The sequence below is a fragment of the Myiozetetes cayanensis genome, unplaced genomic scaffold (assembly GCF_022539395.1).
Source record: "Myiozetetes cayanensis isolate MyiCay16 unplaced genomic scaffold, myiCay2020 scf3, whole genome shotgun sequence".
Classification (NCBI taxonomy): Eukaryota; Metazoa; Chordata; class Aves; order Passeriformes; family Tyrannidae; genus Myiozetetes; species Myiozetetes cayanensis.
In genome coordinates, this window is record NW_026087521.1 from 6,286,739 (window position 1) to 6,307,360 (window position 20,622).

At 46.4% G+C, this 20,622-nt stretch overlaps 1 protein-coding gene across 1 annotated transcript; it reads right to left on the reverse strand.

The window, feature by feature from the left end:
• Positions 1 to 4,719: 4,719 nt before the first annotated feature.
• PHYH (phytanoyl-CoA 2-hydroxylase) lies at positions 4,720 to 14,626 on the reverse strand. The gene is made up of 9 exons (XM_050324284.1): positions 14,489 to 14,626; positions 11,484 to 11,539; positions 11,217 to 11,327; positions 10,937 to 11,102; positions 10,538 to 10,619; positions 9,376 to 9,557; positions 8,475 to 8,624; positions 7,365 to 7,496; positions 4,720 to 5,724 (listed from the first exon to the last, which is right to left on the reverse strand). The coding sequence occupies exons 1-9, from the start codon at positions 14,573 to 14,575 to the stop codon at positions 5,671 to 5,673; spliced, it is 1,020 nt and encodes a 339-aa protein (XP_050180241.1). The 5' UTR covers positions 14,576 to 14,626; the 3' UTR covers positions 4,720 to 5,670.
• Positions 14,627 to 20,622: the final 5,996 nt, after the last annotated feature.

Genomic DNA, 20,622 nt, shown 5'->3' on the forward strand with positions numbered 1-20,622 from the left:
TTCTCTTGCATGAAGTAAGACTTTGATCTACAGCACTGGAAGCCAAATCCAGGATTCTAAATCCTTCCTCTGGCACCAGGCCAAGCGTCTTCGTATCAAAGCGCTGAGCATGCAACCGCTGTCAGCAAGGTCAGGAGTCAGACTAAATCTGACATTTCTGAACTGTTAGTCTGGAAAATAGCACATAAATTCCAAGCAAAGAATCCTCTCTGTGTTTATTGTCTTTTACCAAGCTCCAGAAGGCCCTTGTTTTCAACACATGTGAAATGTCAAGGCCAAAGAAAAAAGGTGTCTCAGAAACTGGGGCTTCTTCGTGCAGGTGCAGAAGGGTGAATAAGCAGCTGGGTGTCTAATTTTTGCAAGGGATTGGTAACAGGGAGCAGAGACCTAAACGTCAGAAACATTAAATTAGAATGTTTTGGATTGTAGTGCGATGTTATGTATAACAGCACTTCAATTTAGGTATTTAGGTACACACATGTACCTCCAACGTGTGAACCCAAACATCTACAGCAAACCTAGTTATAAGAAACATATCTTACCAAGCCAGGGCTAAACTAAACCACGCTAATACCATAAAAACTTAATATATTAATAATATATTAATATATTTTCAGAATTATTTTCAATTCAATTCAATCCAAGCAACTTTTCTAAGAAGGCAAGTTAAATACACGGTGACCCAGGTGTGTTAACACCTTCTGCATTTCCTCCCCGAGGAAGTTTATTTGTCAGCCAGAATCCAAGAAAAGCCAAGACATGAGGAACTGTACCTACACGTTACATACATTTCTTGTTGTATGAAAAGCGAGTGTGAATCTGCTGCTGGTAACAACCCCAGCATGAACACAAAGTACAAATCCATGTGTGATTGGACAGAGCACGTATTACAGCACCACATACCCTTCCAGAAGGGTTAGTCTGACCTGCCCAGCTTGGCCATTGCCTTCACCTTGGCATTAAAACATGTGTATGTTCACAAACCTCTGCTGGGTTCTCCCACCAGTGTCCCCTTCTGGCTTGTTACCTCTGGCAGGGTACAGGATCTGAAGAGCTCTTCATCCTCCCAGAAATTGTGCACTTTACCAACTTTTTTTCAGGCTGAATGAAGTCGGGTCTGCAGATCTCGTCTCATTATCACAACCTTCTGGTGGATTCATCTCCTTCTGTCCCAGGGAGAGCTGTCGAGAAACCCTCCCCACAGCAGACACAGAGGGCACTTGGAAGAAAATAATTAAGTAGTAGTTGAAATTAAATTTTTGATTTTTGTATGCACAAAGATACAATTTACCAAAACATTTTTGGCTGAGCAGCAGGAGCAGTTATCTGGACTACAAATTAAGGAGTAATCACTCAAGCAAAATAGAGTATGAAAACATCACTGCAGCGAAATAACACCACTCCTAACAATTCACAGGGAAAGCACAGGAACTCATTTTAACAAGTTTAAACAAACTGGACTGTGTCCTGCCAGGCAGAGCGAGCACAGTCTGCCCCGGAGGACAGTAAACCCCTCCCCCTTGCTAATGAAGCCTCACAACTGCTTTGTGTGTGGATTGGAGCTTCACACAGAGAAACTCTAAACCTTACCTGGCAAGAGTCACACGAGGTGTGAGCAGGACACAGCCCGTGCAAGTGCAACAGTGGTGGGTGAAGGGAAAGCAAAAGGGAGTGAGAGCAGCAGCTGAGGAGGGAGATTAAGAAGAGAAATACTCAGGGGATAAGGAGGAGGAAGAGGCACTTACAGGGCACAAGCAGACAGTGAGAGCTGGGTTGGAAGCACCACAGCTGGTCTGGAGCAAAGGACACCCACGTGGAGGGCACTGCTGCACCAAGCTCGAGAGGAGGGAAATGCTTCACCCCGTGTTTCGGGTCCCAATTTCTGCAGGAATGGGACTCACAGCTGTGCAGGATCTGCAGATGTCCAGGGCACCACAAAACCTTCAGGAGGGTCCTTCCCCTTCTCTTTTCTCAGGGCACCACAGAGCTGATGGAGACACAGGCAGGGGCTGGGCCCCAGCTCTCCCAAGCACCTCCACCTCCCAGAATGGGGGGACAGCAGACAAGTCCACCGAGTGCTGGACTCCATCTCAACACCTTCCTCCCACGCCTTGCAGTGCCTCTTCCTCTCACTGGTTCTGCCCTTGACACCTTGCAGAGGACAAGTTTGGGTTGCTTGGACAACTGAAACCAAGAGGCACAGGCTGGGAGGGAGCTGCCAGCTCCAGCAGCTCATTTTGGTAAAGGCACGGAGTATTTAAACTTTCCCCCTCACACAGCCCTTCTGGGAATAACACATTCACAGGCATGTTATCCAGCTGCACAGGCAGTGTAACGCCTGGAGCCACTCAGAAGCAAATAAACACTTTTGGAGAGACTGGCATGGTGAAGATCAGGATTCAAATAACTTCATTTATTGTTCACAGGATGCTCGGGAACATTGTCAAATTTAAAAATCAAAAAGACCTTTGTTCTAACAAGTCGTTTGTAGTTCTCCAAATCCATGTATCTCCTCCTGGTTCCTGTGCTCTTCAGGGAAAACTCCTTCAGTATAAACCTGAAAAGGAGCCAGGAAATCCAGGCTTCTCCATACAACCCCCTCACCCCAGCCAACCAAGAAAGAGAAAGACTTCACCCTGTGGAAGTCAAACCCTCAAACCTCAGCAGGTTTGAGCCTCCTGCTGTCTGTGCAGTTTTGAGGGGAGAAGCCAACTCCAAATGTTGCTTTTCCTCCCAGCTCAGTTCAGAGCTGGGGATGAAGTCACAGGAGTAAGAGCAAAGGTCTCGCCAAGGCAATTGGGAATGTGGCTTCATCACAACACATCACAGCCTGCAGATCAAGGCACTTGCAAGGACCAGGAGCAGAGTGGTCCGTGTTTTGGTTCACCAGAGGCTGAACATGGTCCTTCTCTTATCAGGCTCTTCCTTTTTAGCACATGAACTTTTCACAGGATAGCAAAAAAAAAAAAACCAAAATCCAAAAAACCCCAACCCAAAACAAACCCAACCCTCTCTGAAGGAAATAGTTTGTCACTTTAGGATTGCAAAAATCATTGAGGGATGGGCAGCGTGTTTGGGGACAGCACTTGGGTTCCTGCACTTGTTCTTCATGGGCCCGTGGTGCACTGGGCTTCCTCCTGGAAGAAACATTAGGCTTGGGGAAGCAGGTGACTCGGTTAGTTATTGCTTTTCATTTCCTCCTCCCCTTCCTTCTGCCAGGGTGGTGATTCAAAGAGGACCTGAGGGCTGGTGAGACCTTGTAGCTCTCCCTCTGCAGTGACCCAAATCAGTGGCATGGTACTGCCAGGAAATCATATCCTAGGAGACAAATGGCTGTGGGGTTGTTTTACACAGAAAACCAAGTGCTGGACACTGAGATTAATTTCTAGCCATGAATTCCCACTAGTGGGGCCTGTGCTTCGGAAACCTGGGATTGCAGGATCTCTGCTGGCTGGGATGGGTGGGAACAGAAACACTTAAAAGACTTACCAGGTCGATCTCTCACACAGGAGGTCACATTTACATGAACTAATGGAGAATCCTTTGGACTCCAGCTCTTGCTCACACATCCCATGAGGAAGTGCTTGTAGATCCCACTCTCAGGGACATGGTCCTGCACTCAGGAGTGTGTAGCTTTGCTCAGAAGGAGACACGAAGCCCTGCTGGATCTGGATCTGGCTCTGCCCAGAGTGGTTTCAGGGGCAGGGATCAGACTCCTTGGCATTGCTAGGAAGCAGCAGAGCAGGCCTGAGCTCAGTCCTCCCCAGGCTCTTCTTGTAGGACAGAGTGAGGAAACAAGTCTCTCCTCAGGTGGGACAACTGCTGAGTTTAGATGATATCCGAGATCTCTGATGGGTTTGCTTTTCTGAAAGAGGGAATTCAAGCCTAAATCCACTGGCAGAGATGCACAAACTTTTAAAAACGAAGCTGAAGTTCTTCCTTTCCTTCTCTCTCCCCCAACTCTAGTAAGAGGAATTCAGAGTCTGGAAACCCTGGGAATCTGAAGGACACCTGTAGCTCTTCTCTGGGGTCACAGCTCCCTCTGCAGCCAACTCAGCTGCACCAGTAACACCAGACACTGAAGTCTCTCCATGAATCCTGTGCTGTGAACCATACGGGATAGACCAAGTCCTCACAGAAAATCCCAAGGAGAGCACCAGTTAGGGTGTGAGCCAGAGCTCAGCAAGGACAGCACAGGGGTCTCCAACTCACTGGAAATCATTCACTTGGATCCATGTCCTCCCCAAGAGCTGGATTAGTGCCAGGGTTATATAAAGGCTTGGGAAGAGATGCAGGAATCAGGATACTCAAAGTCACCCACTAAGCAGGGCTGGGAGTCTGTCCTCAAGTCTCCCCCCTCATCAAAATTCTTGGTGTCGTGGTCAAACCAGAGGATTTGTCTGTCTCCTGGTGGGAAGCACAGCCCAGACACCTCACCCCACCACCAAGGGTTCAGGATCAACGCAATAACCCGGCTCAAACCTCACCTTGTTCAAAAAGCATACAAACAGCTCAAGAAAACATGCAGGCAGAGGAAGAAGCACCAAACAGGGTAGAAGGAGCCATGAGTACTTGTCAGTCAAGACTTTGGTGCTGTTTTGGCACTTTTTTTGGGTGGAAAGGGGAATAGAAAAGAGCTGATGTTTTGCACTGGGGTGTTTGATGACACACCCACCACCACTTTCTGAGCAGCAGAAATAACACAACACAGCCCTCAAGTGCAATTCGGTTCTGATTTATTCTGTATTTCGAAAAATAGATTCTGAAAGCAAAAGGATCTCTCAGAAAGCAAGAAAAAACATTGTCAAGGGCGAGAGGATCCTCTCAGTGCACAAACCTCCACCCCACCGTGTCCCAGGGAGCATCCAACCATCTCCTCGAGCTGGCAGCAGCAAAAGGCACCTTTTCCCAGTCCCACCAGTCTCCAAGGAGGGTTCCCTCACTTCACACAGCCTTGGATCAGTTGTGCAAGGCCAATGGGAGGCTGGTTCATTGGCCCAGTACCTCCCAAGCCCATCAGACACTTCTGCCAGTGCTCGGTCAGGTAGGATGCCACAGTAAGACATGTTTGAGGAACTCCACCAGCAATGACACTCCTGCCCACAAATCCCATTTTTCTACATGAGTAATTGCTGCTTTCCCTTTCTGTAGTTCCTTACACCATTGATTCTGCTGGTACCAACACGCCCATCTTTATCAGCTCTACTAATAACTTCCCATGTCAGGCTTGCGTGTGAAACTCTAGATTCCTTTTTTTTTTTTTTTTTTCATAGAAAAGGAAGTTGGGAACGCTGGAAATTCTTGCATAAAACCTCACGTTAGTGTAGCATCTTTCCAAAGGTGTGTCACGTGGGAAACTTTTAAGAAACAAGAAAAAAAAAACATCAAGGAAATTCAAGGTGCTCTTTCAAGACCTTAACTCCTCGATTTCTCTAAGATATCCACAGCAAATCTGGTTTTCTAGATTAGGTTTTCTTTGCCGTCCAACCTCAGTGCAATTATTCTGTATTAGCATAGAACGATTTTGCGATGCAGCATTTGGCTGAGTTACCACTACAGAGGCCAACAAAGCACAGGGAATTCTGCCTGCCCAGGCAGGGTCTGCAGTCTCCCCCCCAGAGAAGCTCATTCTCAGGTGCTTGCTCTCCATCCTGCCCTTCACAGGGTCTTCTACAGGTTAATTCTTTCCCCCTGCACAAGCCGAGCTCGGAAGTTCCAGATATCCTTCAAAACAAAAAATGAGACAAGGCAAAAGCCCTGAGGATCAACAAAAACAGTGACCAGGATTCCAGTTTACAGAGATGGAAATAGAGGATTACTTCGTCCTTAGCATCTTGTGAAGGTGAAATAAGAGCTGGGCACTCCCCCAGGACAAAGTTCCAACTCTGGTTAAAAAACCAAAAAGCTTAAAGCTACATGAAAGCACAGACTCTTCCCTGAGGCTTGTATGGCCACAACCTCTTTGCCACTCAGGAGAAGGAGAGAGCCTCACCATGTATCAGTCTGGATTGTGTCCCTAATTAACCCCAGGAACCGAAAGCCAAGCACGCTGTGACTTTACAGACCTGTAAGATGAGGCAAAGCACAGCTGGGCACCTCACCATACCGAGGCACACTGGGGGAAAAGAAGCAGAACAGAACAAAAACCGCAAAAAGTGAAAAAGAAAGTCCTCTCTCGTCCAGAAAGCCCTAGATACCGTAAAATATGTAGATTTTAAAAGACAATTGCTGCCTATTACATCTAGACTTCACTATTTCGACACTGGCTGTGCACGTTAGGGAACTGCTGTGGATTAAGAAATACAGAACACTTTCACCACAGTAACAAGGTTTATTTTTCTTTCAGTGGCTGGATCCCCGAAGAATTTAGATTTGCTTTCTGGTTTACTCAATGGTTTCAGTTATTCAGCCAGAGTCCATTAGTCCCCTATTTTATTTTTCTTTGAGGCAGATGTGTATCACTGCGGACAAACCCAGCGTAGCCTCAAGTCTAAACAACTGATGTGGGATTATATTTAACAAAAAAAATAAACAAAAAAAAAATCAGTCTGTTACTGCAGTCAGATGTGGCTACCTGTTTTAAAAGGAAAATCCACCCATCGTTGGGTGGGGAAACTGGAAGAACCGTGGACATACAAACCGGGCAAGCACTGGATTTATTGCACCTTCTTATACTTGCAAACTCAGGGCAAACAACCACATCTTTTTGTTCACACTGTGCAGTCTGAATATAACAGCAAAGAGCTCTAGTTCAGAGAGACTGCCCATAATAAACCATGAACCAGGAGATGCAGTGAAGGGCAAAGCTGGCAACGACTTCACCCTAATCCTGTCCCAGTGGGATGACATGGTTGGACTTAATGATCATAAAGGTCTTTTCCAACCTTAATTCTATGATTGTATGAAGTCTAGACCCTCTCAAATGCTGTAAAAGTGTGTGTGAGTAGCCCCAGAGCTGAGCCATCACAACAGCAGGGGCTGAGGATCCTCCTTGCTTTTGCTACAACAAAATGCTGATCTAATCTCCACCAACTCAGCCACCCTGGAAAGGATCCAGGTGCTCAAAAAACCCATTTTGACAAGCAGAGCTGGAGGAGGAACTTCTAGAGCTCAAGGGATGTGAAAGAGCTGCCAGAGAGCAAGGCCATTTCTCCAGCGTAGCAAGAAGCAGCATTATGAGGAAAAAGGCCCCCAAAAACCCTGCAAGTCATCTGAAAGGCAGGTCTTTTATCCTGCCAAGCACCTCTGCTTGGCACAGCCTGACCTGCCAAACTGGGCATAGGAAAGAGCACAAATGTGCCACAGGAGACTTGGGAAAGAGAACTGGCCTGGTTTGTAACAAAGGGTGCTGAGCCAAGTCTTACCTTGAGCTCCACGGAAGTCGCGTTGTATTTCTTGCGGACCATTTCTTCCAGTTCCTTCTCCAGGTGCTCCTGAGTCGTGTTCTTGACATCAATGTAGTAGCACTCTGAGCTGGCAAAGTGACAGCTTATGCTCTGTGTGAGGAAATGGGGCATCATCACTCACTGTCACATGGATTACAAAGGACCGCTGGATCCCAGATTGCGGACACCTCGTTCCTTCCCTACAGATCACGTCAGCAAATCCCTTCCTCCTCTCAGAGCCCTCCTTCTCTCCTGGGAGTATCCCCTTGGAGAAATACTCTTGCTTGCTGACATGCTCTTATTCCTAGCCTTCTCTCCCAAACAGTCTCCCAGCATGAGCTGCAGTGCCTGACCTCAAAACATCAGCAACTAGAGCGGGAATAGGGGAAGTCAGGGCTGGAGCAGACCCATGTGTTCAGTGAGGGTTCTTCCTGCACCCAGTCAGTCACAACAACCCACTCATTCTGAAATCACCAATAAGCTGCTACTGGGGCTGGAAGAACAGGCCACGTAGTAGGTAAAACAAAATAAAAGCAGAGCACTCTGTGTTGCGGTGCCTGGGTGAATCCCTTCTGAGGCCTCCAAAGGAGGCCTGAGTAAAATAATCATGATAAAAAAATAAAACGCGTAATCAAATTGCATATAGAAAAAATGGGTTGTGTTATCACATAAATAAACATTATTTATTGGATAATGGAGGATCCTGTTATCCAGAGATAAAATACCACCAAGGCAGGGGGAAGAAAGAGAAGCTCCAGATATTTGGGACTGCTGAAAAGGACCTATTCGAAAAGCAAGTACAGCCAGCCAGGCTTCCAACATAGATTCAATACCTAATTTTTATTGCTGCTCTGTTTTTCTCAAGCAGATGCACAGCATGCTCTGCTTCCAGAAGACACAGATGTTTAAAAACAAAAAAAAATATCAAAAAATTGTAAAAAGAGAGTGCAAAAGTATATTAGGAAGATAAAACCTCATTAAAACATTCATTCACATATTCATGAGCTTGTGAAGGCAGGGTAGTTTGGTCAGGTTTTTTTTTTTAAATCAGAAATATAAAAAAAATCGTATCAAGAGATGATTTCCTACCTTTCGGAAACCTGACGTCCTGTTTATCCCAGAGCCGTGAATGAGCAGGGGATGGAAGAACACCGTGTCCCCCTTCTCCATGACAAGGTGAACCTTGGGAGTCTTCTCATCCTCATCAAGCAGCCCATGGAAAAGTTTGTTGGTTTTACCCTAGGGAAAAAAGGCTGAACTGAAGCCACTCAGTTAAAACTCGTGCTGGTGCTCAGCACGAGGGGCAGCAGGGACAGCTACGGACCTGCTTCCCCCTGGGCAGTGTATTCCATGTGCCAAACTGAAAGCCTGCCTATTTGCCCACTAAGTCTTTCTACTTCAAGCCTGAGGTACAAAAAAATAATACTTTTTGTATCTTCTGCGGCTGGATTTGGACAATTAAGATTTCTCAGCTGGGGAGAATACAGAAGAGCACCGGGGAATCCCACTAGTGTGGCTTGATGCCACTGCCAGGGTCCACAATTGTGCTCCCAGTATAAATATCACCAACTCCAGGTCAGGTCAGGAGACATCCATTCTTAAGAGGAAGACAGTACTTGATATTTAATTGCATCCAGCTGCTTACTATCCAATTTCTCCTCTCTGGGACAGTGCATGTGCTACCAGGAAAGAACAAATCCACAGGAGACAGAGCCCTCAGACTTGGCAGGGGCAGTGGAAAATAGTGTGTTTATGCTGTTATGCCATGGCATGTTGGACATTTTCTAGGTGAAGGTGGGAACAGAGGCAAGCAAATCTACCCAGGTCACATGGAGTGAGGCCAACCAAGCAACTCTCTCCCGAAAGAACATCAGTATTTGCACAAGCAGAAAAAAAATAGAAATCCCTGAAAACCTCAGCTTTGACCTGCACGTCCTGTCCCCACAGTGAGCTCTTCCCAGCCCTTTCCAAGCCCTCTGTGACACTGTACCTCCCACTTGGGATAGCCATGAGGCTTCAGGGTGGTCTTGTGTGTCCCGGGCTGCACGACCAGGCAGCCGTTGTCCTGGTCGGCCCGTTCCATGGCGGTCCAGGCGCACACGATGCGGGACGCGGGCCGGAACGGGAAATAGTGCAGGTCCTGATGCATGGGGTGGAGAAAAGTCTGTTTGTCTGCAACACAGGTTCAAAACCTTCAGCCTCAACAGACGTGACACAGCCTTTCCCTTCCTGTGTAACCGTCGTAACACATCCTGCTGGAGACACTTGGTGCCCTCGGTGTCTGCTCCAGCCCACCACAGCCTTGGACACAAGCGGGGGAACTTCCACCCCACCCCAAAACGGACCACAGTGGCGGCTCTTGGGTCAGCAACGGCACAGGGACACAGTGAAAGCCAGGAGGCTGCTTGGCTGTGACCCCTCAGATGGCTCCTTTCGCTGGCCTTCACCACCAACAACCCCCCGCCGCGTTTTCACCACCAATTTTGGCTGCTCTCCACTTCTGTGAACTTTAGCCAGCACCACGTTGCACAAACCTCCCCAGTACAAAGACTTTCAGACTGTCTGCCATCTGCAGGCACTTGATGTTGCAAGCAGAATCAACCCTGCCTGTGCTGCACCCAGTACATGTTTATTTAGCCTTCTCTTTAAAAAAATGAAGAAAATCTCAATTTATGGACTGCAGCCTCCCCAGACAGTAAACCCAGCACTATTAGCCCTTGCCCTATGGGCTTTCTTCCATGAGGTTTAAACAAAAATAGATTTTTTTTTGAGCTTTGTTTTCCCCCCATGGAAATGGAAACATATCATCCATGCCAAAACAGCCTTTTATATATGATTTATATACTTATTTTGTCATTGATTCTGCTCCTTAAATAGATGCAGTTAGGGTATTTCTGCCTGCCTAGTTTGCCATATTACTTAGTCTTTGCACAGCTCAAAAACTCTCATAAGTTTTCTTCTGTTATCTCATTAAGCCAAGGTAATAAGCTGTTACCAAAACAGCCTTGTAAATTTTCAAAGTTATTTCATTTTAATTTGTCCCTTTTTTTTTTTTTAAACAGCTTTTCTAAAACACTAAGTTCAATTTTCGCCAGATAGACAGCATATGCACAACAGCTTATCTATTTTCCTCTTATCCAAGTTTTCCTTACCAGAATCTGGAAGTTTATTTATCAGCATGGTGTGCATGGCCATGATGTTTGGCCCTGTGAAGCACTCGACGTATTTGAGGACCTACAGGGAAGAAAACATTAGAGAAAAAAATATTAGAAACATGGAAACCAAGAGGAAAGGTGGCTGAGGAAGCACTGGGAGCTGGATACTTGGCTAAGGACTAGGGTACAGGAGAAGGAGATTGGGATGAAGGACAGGAGGCAGGATGTGGCATGGCACACAAACAGGGATGCTGGGAGGAGATCAAGACAGAAGATGGTGCAGCTGGAAGAGGTGGGGGGAAAAAAAGAGGTTTTTCACATAGGCATTAAAGCACAGATACATTCACACAGCTCTTCCACCACCACCCCCTTTGTGATGGGGTTTAACTGTTTTACCTCTGGCAGAGTGCAATATCTGAACAGCTCTTCGTCTTCCTGGAAGTCCTGCACTTTATTAACCACTTTTTCAGACTGACCAAACTGGGATTTCAGGGACTCGTCTTTCATAATCATAGCTCCTGGTGGATTCACCTCTCTTTTACAGATCCTCGTGAATTCCCTCCTGCAGAGCAGAGGGAATGTCCATGTTGGGAGACTCCACCTCCATGCTCCCAGAGCTCCCTGGGGATGCTGCTGCACACAGGACCCCCCAGCTCCTCAGGCAAGTGCCCCGTACCTGAAGCGCTCGATGTCTTCATCAGAAACGAGCTTCTTGACGAGCAGGTACCCGTTGTCTTCATAGAACTGCCTCTGCTGTGTGGTGAGGAGATCATTGTCCAGGGTGTAGCTGAGACACAAAGGAAGCACAGTAAACTACGGTTAAACAGAGGAGACGCCCTTACAAAGTGAAAGGCTGCACAATGCCTATTAATCAACATGTGGGCCAGGGATACAGAACCGAGTTCTGAAAACCTCTGTCTCTACAAAGGAAAACAGGTCTTACCAAAACCTCCCCGAATGAGGAACAGCACTGACTTGGGCAGAAGTAGGAAAGCTTATCTGGGATGGAAGTTAAGGAATATATAATCAGATGAAATAGTACAGAACATCATCTATGCACATGAGTTCTGGACCCCACAGTGCTGTTTGTCTTAAAGGATGGTGCTGTCCTTCATGACATTCAGTTCATGTTCTTGCTTATTTTGCTTCTAAAATAATAAATAATAATAATAAAAATCTGTAATTTAAAAAAAAAAACGAAAATAATAAAACATTAGGGGTGAATCTGGGATTTCACATTCTCATGTGGTCATGCAAACCCTCACCTTTCTCTGTAGTTACTACAGGGATCTGGTCCCTCCCAAGCTTGACAGGGATAGCAGGAAGGGAGGAGAGTTATGGGATTGTCCTCCATCTCAATTCATTTCAGCAGGTTGAATAAACACACTTGTGTTCTCTTATGCAGAGAGACATTCTCATCAACAGGGCAATTAAAAGCCACTTGCTAAAGAAGCCTCACAAGAGCTTTGTGTATGGTAATGAATTGTCATTTGGGGGTAAGGACAAAAAAAGAGCATTTTTGTGCAGATTTCTTGGTCTGCACATGCATCTCTGCTTCAGGTTTTTATGTAAACCACTGACTTACAAATGTGCCATAAAAACATGAATGCTTCAGGAGTAAGAAATAGGTTTCCTCACAACAGCTGTGTTTATGGTCCCCACACCAGGAAGCTTAAACATTACCTGGTCAAGAGTCACATACAGTAGGAGAAGAAACAACAAACACGCAAAAACGTGTGGCAAAAATGATGAGCCAGAGGGAGGAAAAGGGGCTGAGAACTGGATGGAAGAGAGAAGGAAGGAAGAAGACAAGGGGAGACCAAGTGGAAACTACCACAGCAGGTCCCAGAGCAAGGGATTCCCCAACTGAGGGCACTAGTGCTCCACACACCACATTTCAGTGAAAATGGGACTCCTGAGCATTCAGGCTTCCAAATGTCCACAGACAGCTGATGGAGACACAGGCAGTGGCTGAGCCCCAGCTGTGGTGGCCTCCTGAACACCTCCACTTCCCAGAACTGGGGGACAGCAGGCAAGTCCACCGAGTGCTGGACTCCATCTGACACCTTCCTCCCAGGCCTTGCAGTGCCTCTTCCTCTCACTGGTTTTGCCCTTGACACTTTGCAATGCTCCGAGGACAAGTTTGGGTTCCTTGGACAACTGAAACCAAGAGGCACAGGCTGGGCAGGAGCTGCCAGCTCCAGCAGCTCATTTTGGTAAAGGCACATTTAAACTTTCCCCTTTTCCCTCACACAATCCTTTTGGGAGTAACACATTCACAGGCACACTACCCAGCTGTGCAGGCAATGTAGTAACCTGGAGCCACTCAGAAGCAAATAAACACTTTTGGAGACACTACAGCACAGGCACAGCAAGGCTTAACATCCTCAGAAGCTTTTCCAAAGCCCCTCCCTGCAGCACCCCAAGGGAAGCTGCAGACTCCTGCATATCCAGGAGTAACACAATACACCTGTGCAGTTCTCTTAGAGACCACCTCACAGGCCCCTGGTGAGATGGCCCTGGCCTGACAGCCCCAGCTCTGCCAGCAGCACCAGGGTTTGACCTGAAGAAGCCAAACACCCAAATCACTCCAGAGGCGCAGCTGCTTTTCGAATCTCCCGTTTTCCTGCATTTTGAGGAAACCTTCGCTCCTACAGCTGGTGTGCTGATTTTTCACTGGTGTCCCAAGCCAGGCAGTGCCCAAGCTGAATTCACAGCTGCAGCAATGGAGGTCTTCCACAGGCACTTGGGATGTGGGTTTTTCTCAGCTGCCTTATTTTAAGGAGGTAAGTGCTGGTGTTATATACATGTCCCTGGTGCCGACTGGAATTGCTATCGAGACACCTCTCCTTTTGTTAAAGGAGAAGCATTTTCTGTGAGGAAAAGAGACTGTCCTACCCAAATCACCCAAGCCAGAGATTAAAGCAAAACCAGTGCACCGATGCACCATGTATCAAATAAATCTATTCTTATTACAGTCTGTCGTTTACTTTATCTATACACCAAAGGTCTTTGCATCAAGACTTGGATTTAAAAGCAGCTTGTGCAGCACTTCTTCTTACTTCCTCTCTCTTTACAATCAGGGTGTTTTTCCTAGCATTTATTTCTAATTTTGCGTTCCTGCTTGCACCTTTGTGTTATGGCAGTCTGAGTCAACAACTATCCATCTGTCTTCATATTTTTAATATATTTGAAGACTCCTACATCCTGTTTGATCACATCCTTTTCTCCTATTTATTACAGTTCAGAGGTAACTTGTCAGTGTTCAGCTCTCACTGTGGAACAGCACCATTTATTTTTATTTAAAAAAGCAAGATTTATGGCAGCAGTTTTAAAAATACTCTCAGCAAGCAGCCTTTATTTAACGTTTGGAACCCTGGGACAGACCAACACGAAATCTTCTCCCTGCCCTGGTTCCCTTTGTCTGATGTGTCACAAAGCTGGCAGCCTCCAACATTTCCACCTCACATCCCACTGGCAAAACAAACCCTGATGTTTTTTCCTGCTGCTGCTCTACCAGTTAAGTCTGTACCTTTCAAAAAAAAAAAGCCTGAGACCTGCTGTGCAACTCCTAAGTCACGTCAAAACCCTCGGATCTCCAGGAGGAGAAGTCGCTGCAGGGAACTCCTTGCTCAGTGCTGGGGGGGCTGAGCTGGGGGGGTGCCCAGAGGAAACGGATCCTCAAACGCACATCCCGACGGGCTGCAGGGCTGCAGCTCAGGGGGGAAGCACAGGCAGCAGGAGGGTTTTGGGGTGGGACGGGCGCTGACCCCAAAATCCCAGCTGGGGGCTGTCAGGGCAAGGGCGGCGCACAGGGCAGGGCCCCCGGCGCGTCACCACCCCATAACCGGGACACGGGGCAGGGACTCGGCCTGGGTGTCCTTCCCGGGCCCGTGTCCCTGCAGGAGGACCCACGGACCCTTCCCGAGCCCACGGCAGAAAGGATACGGGGGCGGGGGCCGCGCCCAGCCGCGGGCAGAGGTGCCGCAGGACGGTGTCCAGCCGGGCCGCAGAGCGCTTCCCGAGCCGCTCCATGGTGCCCGCAGCGGGGCGGAGCGGGATCCGACCCTGCGCTGGGCAAGGCCGAACCTGGGGTGGGAAGGGCTTATGGAGGCCGGGGAGGCAGCGGGGCCCGTGCCCTGGCGGTGCCCGTGGTGCAGCAAACCCGCGCCCAGGGAGGCTCTGCTCCCCCCACCCCAGGGGCTTGTGCTGGGTGGCCTTTCTGACCACCCTCCCTTTTTGCTGCTTTTTGCGGCTTTTGAGTAAAAGGAGCAAAAAGGTGTTGCAGTGCAGCACCTGGGAAGGAGGGGGAAAAAAGCCTAGAGGAGGAAACCTGGCATAGGGAGAGGGGGGGAGAAGCATTAAAAATGGGCAGCTGCGAATAAAGGTCGCAAAAAAAAAAAAAAGCTGTAGAGACTTGGTATTCCTCTGGGGCTGTGATATGATTAAAAGTGATATATTCAGTATACACTGTCCTAAGCAACTCTCATCTGCCTTAATAAGCACTGTGAGTGCATCAGCAAAGTTGTATCATTTCCAGCAGACTGACACACTTGAGAATATTAAGGGACTGAAAACCACCCCATCACTAAGACCTGCAGCACAGTTCAGAAGATTATTTTCATTCTCTTTTTATGTGTCCCTGATCCCACGGCGCTGTGGAGCTTCACCATTCCTGCAAAATGGCCTTCAGCCCCCCTGTGTCACAGTTGGTGACACTGATGCGGCAGTCAGCTCATTCTTCAAGCCCTACGCCATGAGCAGATGCTGCTGGAAGGTGGGGTATCTCTCTGCTGGAATTTGCTGTGCTTCATCTTTCCCCTGTCCCAAGGAGATTCATGTCTGACCAGGACAGAGCAGAGAGGTGGGGACAGACATTAAGAGCTCTGAGGAGGGTGAAGGTGGGAGGAAGGCATTGTGCTGCCTGCTCCAGGTGCAGCCTTGCAGGCTGCTTTTCCAGCTGCTCTCCCAGGAGATGGAGAAGTTGGGGATCTGGATGACAAAGCCAGGAGAGAGAGAGAGGAATGGTAAACTGAGGGCAGCAAACACCAGTAAACACTGTCATAATATAAACTGCATTGCGCTATGAGGACTGGAAGGGAATTGCTCCAACAATTTGCATTATTTTGCCAACCCAGCATTGAAAACAGATCTCACACCTGCCCCTCACTCATGAGTAATCCAGGCCCTGCTCCCAGAGAGCCACCATCATGAGTCCCCTGTAGCTCCAGGTGGTCTCATGATCACAGGGTGTGCACCAAAACTCTGCTTCACAACTCCTTTAGGAAGCTTAACTCCCATTTTGCAGCAGGTTTTGCTGGAATCCGAGGTGACCTGTTGATGGATCAAAATGTCAGCTGTCAATACACTAAGCCTCATGTTTATTGCTGCAGTTAAACAGAAGCCAAGGCATAGATAGGAAGAGCTCCTGAACATAACCTGTGCCCTAAAAGCTGGTTCCCTTGAAAACTCAATGGCAAAACTCCCAGTGATTGAAGTGAAGATGTACCAGAGCAGGTTTGCATACTCCATTTGTGGCATCTGCTGGTCTGGGGTGCATTCCTGTTTGTGGCTCTCATGATCAGTGGTTCCAAGTCTGCTGTTCATAGAAGTGGGACAAACCAGGTTTAGGAACCCAGAAAAAAACCCTCTCTAAACGATTTTGTGTAGTCACAGAGCCAAGAATACAGGCACTGTGAAGGGACAAGTTGCAGCAGCAGTGACAGCACCCAGCCTGTCACTGCCAAGGAAACCAGACCTTTGACTCCTGAGCTGTAGCAAAACTCTTACTCATAGGTAAACAGAAAGTTAATAAAAGTCCCTCAAATCAAACTTGAGGGGGAACAGAAAAAAAAACCCAAAAACCAAAAAACCCCTGAGTAATAGTTTTATTACTGAAGTCCTAATTATAACTGCACTGAAAGGCCTATGTATAACTCAGATATATGCTGCAATTGCCTTTACAATCCAAACTGAAACAGGAACCTCAATAAATCTTCATCTGTTTCAAAATCTAGGTAAAAGTCCCATCAAAAGGATGAAGCAGAACAATAGTACACATACCTATTCTGGCAGGGACCTGTTTGCAATGTAGGTATTTCTTCCACAGGCATTTGACCTTTTTCATACCTGAAAAAAAATGAACAAGAAGTAGTGATTTGGCTCTACTGATTTAGGAGTTTGAGAACTGAGATGCTTTTATACATACATAATATATCCCTGCATAAATATATATACATATATATCATCATAGAATATCCTGAGCTGGAAGGCACCCACAGGCACAGGAAGGCACAAGGACCATCAGTCCAACTTCTGGCTCTGAACAGGACACCCCAAGAATCACACCAGGTGCCTGAGGGTGTTGTCCAAAGGCTCCTTGAACTCTGTCAGGCCTGGTGCTGTGACCATTTCTCTGGAGAGCCTGTTCCAGTGCCTGACCACCCTCTGAGCGAAGAACCTTTCTCCTAATATGTGCATTTTTAAACAGGAGCTTCAAAAAATTCATCTCTCTGTGCATTGAACACAATTATTCCTTTTTACTTACAGCTTCTCTGCTTATCTTGGTAATACTACCAGTAACTCCCACGTCACTGGAGCACCCTGCTGTGTTATGTCACACCCCAAAATGATTCAGGACACTTCACCCACCTTGGCACTGAGCAGTGTGTAGCTGAGGTGACTGCCCTTTTTTTTGTACCCTCCTGTTAATGCAGCCCAGGATCAAACTTTAACACAGCAGAATACTGATCTCAGGCACTGCTGGCACCACTCAGGGCTGCAGCTCTGGGGACCACAGTGACACGGTGGCTGCTTGTGGTGTAACCACTCACCCTAAAACCAAAAGTGTGTGGACACACGTGAAAAATACCATCCTTTGCATCCAAACAGCCCAAAGTGAGTAATTTTCAAACCATCCATAAGCCCCACTTACCATGGTAAGTACAGGCTGAATCTCATGAACACAGGGAAAGAAACAAGGGAGAAATTTTCTTTGTTAAGAAAGCTGATGGTGGCATTAATCAATTTATTAAAATGGATGGCATTTAAGAGAGGCTGTGTCTTTGCAAAGTACTTTTACAGCTATGTCTGTCAGTTTCCTGAATTTTATAGAACATTTTTATACAGCTGCTTTGCATTTGGCTTTTAGTTTTAATGTTTTCTGTTCATTAAATCACGAAACTAATAAAACCTAAACGATTGAGATTTCTCCAGCAGCACAGGAACGTTCCTAATGCACAGTGTTATAATTTAATAAGCATCTCAATTGACTATTAAAATCCACATTATGATCAGAACTGTAATTCCAAAGATGAGGTCTTCTGAAAGCTTAATTTACTATGGTGGGAAGTGGCAGCTGCTCCAACTCAGCAAAATTAGCTTTTTTAACTGAGATGCCAGGGAAAACAGATGTAGATGAGATAACAACCAGAAAAACAAAATCCACCACCACCGACGCACAGGTTCATTTCTCATCACCAGAATATTCAAGGAGGGATTCTATGGGCACGTTAGCAGTGAAAGGGAAGGAAAGGAAAATATGGATCCAACAGAGAACAAAATAGGGGGACATAGTGACAAATAAAAGGTCAAGGGTCTTGATGACTTCTCTGCCTTGCACTTTTCTCTAGTTCCTGGGCTCTGCTGAATTCCAGGATTCCTTTCCCCTCTTCAAGCAGCAGGCACAGAGGTTGCCAATCACATCTGGTGGCCAGAATATGGATGTGCACCCAGGTGACTCTTCCCAACTGCTCACCAGACCTTCAGTGAAAAATCAGTGAAACACTGAGCATCAGCCATTGAGCCCATCCACTCCCCCACAGTGACTCTCAGGTTTGCTGTCCTCTCACTGCAGCATTCACGCTGATTTTCATAATCTCCTAATTACAAAAGGGTCAGTCCTGAATTTTCAGCAAAACATGAAATCAAAACAATACCTTCAAAAAAAAAAAAATGACAAAACTATTCTTATATACTTTACATATTTATATACTTTATATACTGCTGCAAATTTTAAGAGTGTTACTTTTCCCTGATACAGGAGGTAACAGATACTAACTTTCCAAGAATATATGCTACTTAACAAATACATTGTTCAGGCAAGGGGTTATTTCACTTACTAAATTCTTTCTTTTTAAAGAAAGAATTTTTTTTTTCTTTTTTTTTCACAACTTGGATGGAGTTTTACAGGCAGCCTTCTCATACAGACTGAGGGATGGGAGCTGGTGCACGCAGAGGTACCTGTGTATGGAAAAAGAAAAGTACATTAATTACATTTGTGTAAATGACTGGACATGGCTAATAAAAACAACTGTTCACTGTTGCTTTCTCACAGCTTTTTGATGACAGCATGTCAAAAAACCCCTTCGTTTAAGAGGAAATTTCTTGTGTGTTGCTTAAAGGTGGAGGACTTGGAACTTGCCAGGCCCTTACAACACACTCTCCTACAGCTCATTCCAGGTGTGCAATCTCTGATTTAGCAAAACAAATCATTAAATTTCTTACACAAATCACTGCACTCCCCAAGTGACTGGTGGTGCTCAGAGGACTTCCCAGCCCATCACCCAAGCCAGGAAGCGCTTTGGGATGTAAATTCCAGCCATCGGGAAGCATCAGGAGAGGCTTCTGAGTCAGATCATATGAATAGACCAGCATGGTGAGTGACTGGTTCTTCTCCGGGGTTTAACTTGCATCTGTCTCACAGGAAATCTTCCTCTAAATGTCCAGATGGTTCTTGCTGAGGGCTGTGGATTTCCACTCACCTTTCCACACACCTTTTCCTTGGAGATGAACCTTCTGCTATTCAAGGCACGGCCAGAGGAGGAGAAATGTTGTTTTCACACCTGGCTGATGAACTAACCATTATCGTAACAAGTGAAAAAACCCCACCGGTATCTGCCAGCCAGGACCTTTTCCTGTCGAGGGTGAACTGACACACATCCAGTGCCAGTTTAAAATACAACAGATCTTTGTAAAAACCACTTTCATGCAGAAGTACTCAACTGTTCTGCACCCATTTGATCTACTCAGGTCATTTTATTAGTTAAAAATAAAAACCTTTAAGTAGGGTCTTGTCCATGACCATAAAGAATACGAACAGAAGTCAGCTCCACCGTTTCATATCAGGATACAGAACAAATGTCACGAAACAGCAGGGGGAACAAAAGGAAAATCAATTTTTTTCACAACTGGTTTTTGATGCTTTATTTTCAGAACTGCTGGGAACAACCTAACACCTTTTTCTCCTCAAAGCAGTCAAAAACTTGGTTACTGCTTTGAGGCTTGGTGAACATGCAACTCTTGGACTTCATCTCCAGGAAAAGGTGGGTGAGGGTCCATGTGGCTTAAGCTATTCCCAAGGAGGGGATAATAAAAAGAAAAAAAAATTAAAATTCTAGCTTTGCAAAAGTTTGAGAACCCGAGGTGGAAAAAAGATGAGCCAGGTTTTGCCAGGGATGCCATCAGGAGGAAGACTGGAAATTTAAACCTTGCATGTGCACAAGAGCTCAGCTCCAGTGACTCACTGTTCATAGACAGAAGCCTTTGTAATTCTTGCTGCAGTAACGAATTCCAGAATCTGGGAGAAGCTTCACTAGAGCAGGTCGAGTGCAGTTCAGAAGGAGGGCAGGTGTGTCTGGGCTGAGCAGGGTGAGCTGTGAGGCTGCTGCAATGGGAAGAGATGGGCTCCAGCATCCAGCATTCCAGGACAGGGCTGCTCAGGAGCCCCTGTTTGCTGACAGCAGGCACAGCCAGGAGCGCTTGCAAGAGGAAACAATTCAAAATGTTGCCTACTTGGTGCTGGTGAGTAAAATAAACAAAATAGAGTGGGTAATACACTTGGAGATAACCCACTTGCCCCCAGCTTTACTCAAGGTTACCACTGGACATCACAGCCTGGAGAACTGATTAAAGGAGTGATCACAATTATCAGTATAATCACACATGCAATAGAATAAAAAAATGTGAGGATTTCTCCTTTTTCCAGGGAATAACTCAGCTAGGAATCAAAAGTTCATGCACTTATACAAGAGCAATAAAAAAAATTAAATATTTATTTTGAATAACAAGCTTAAGTTCAAGCT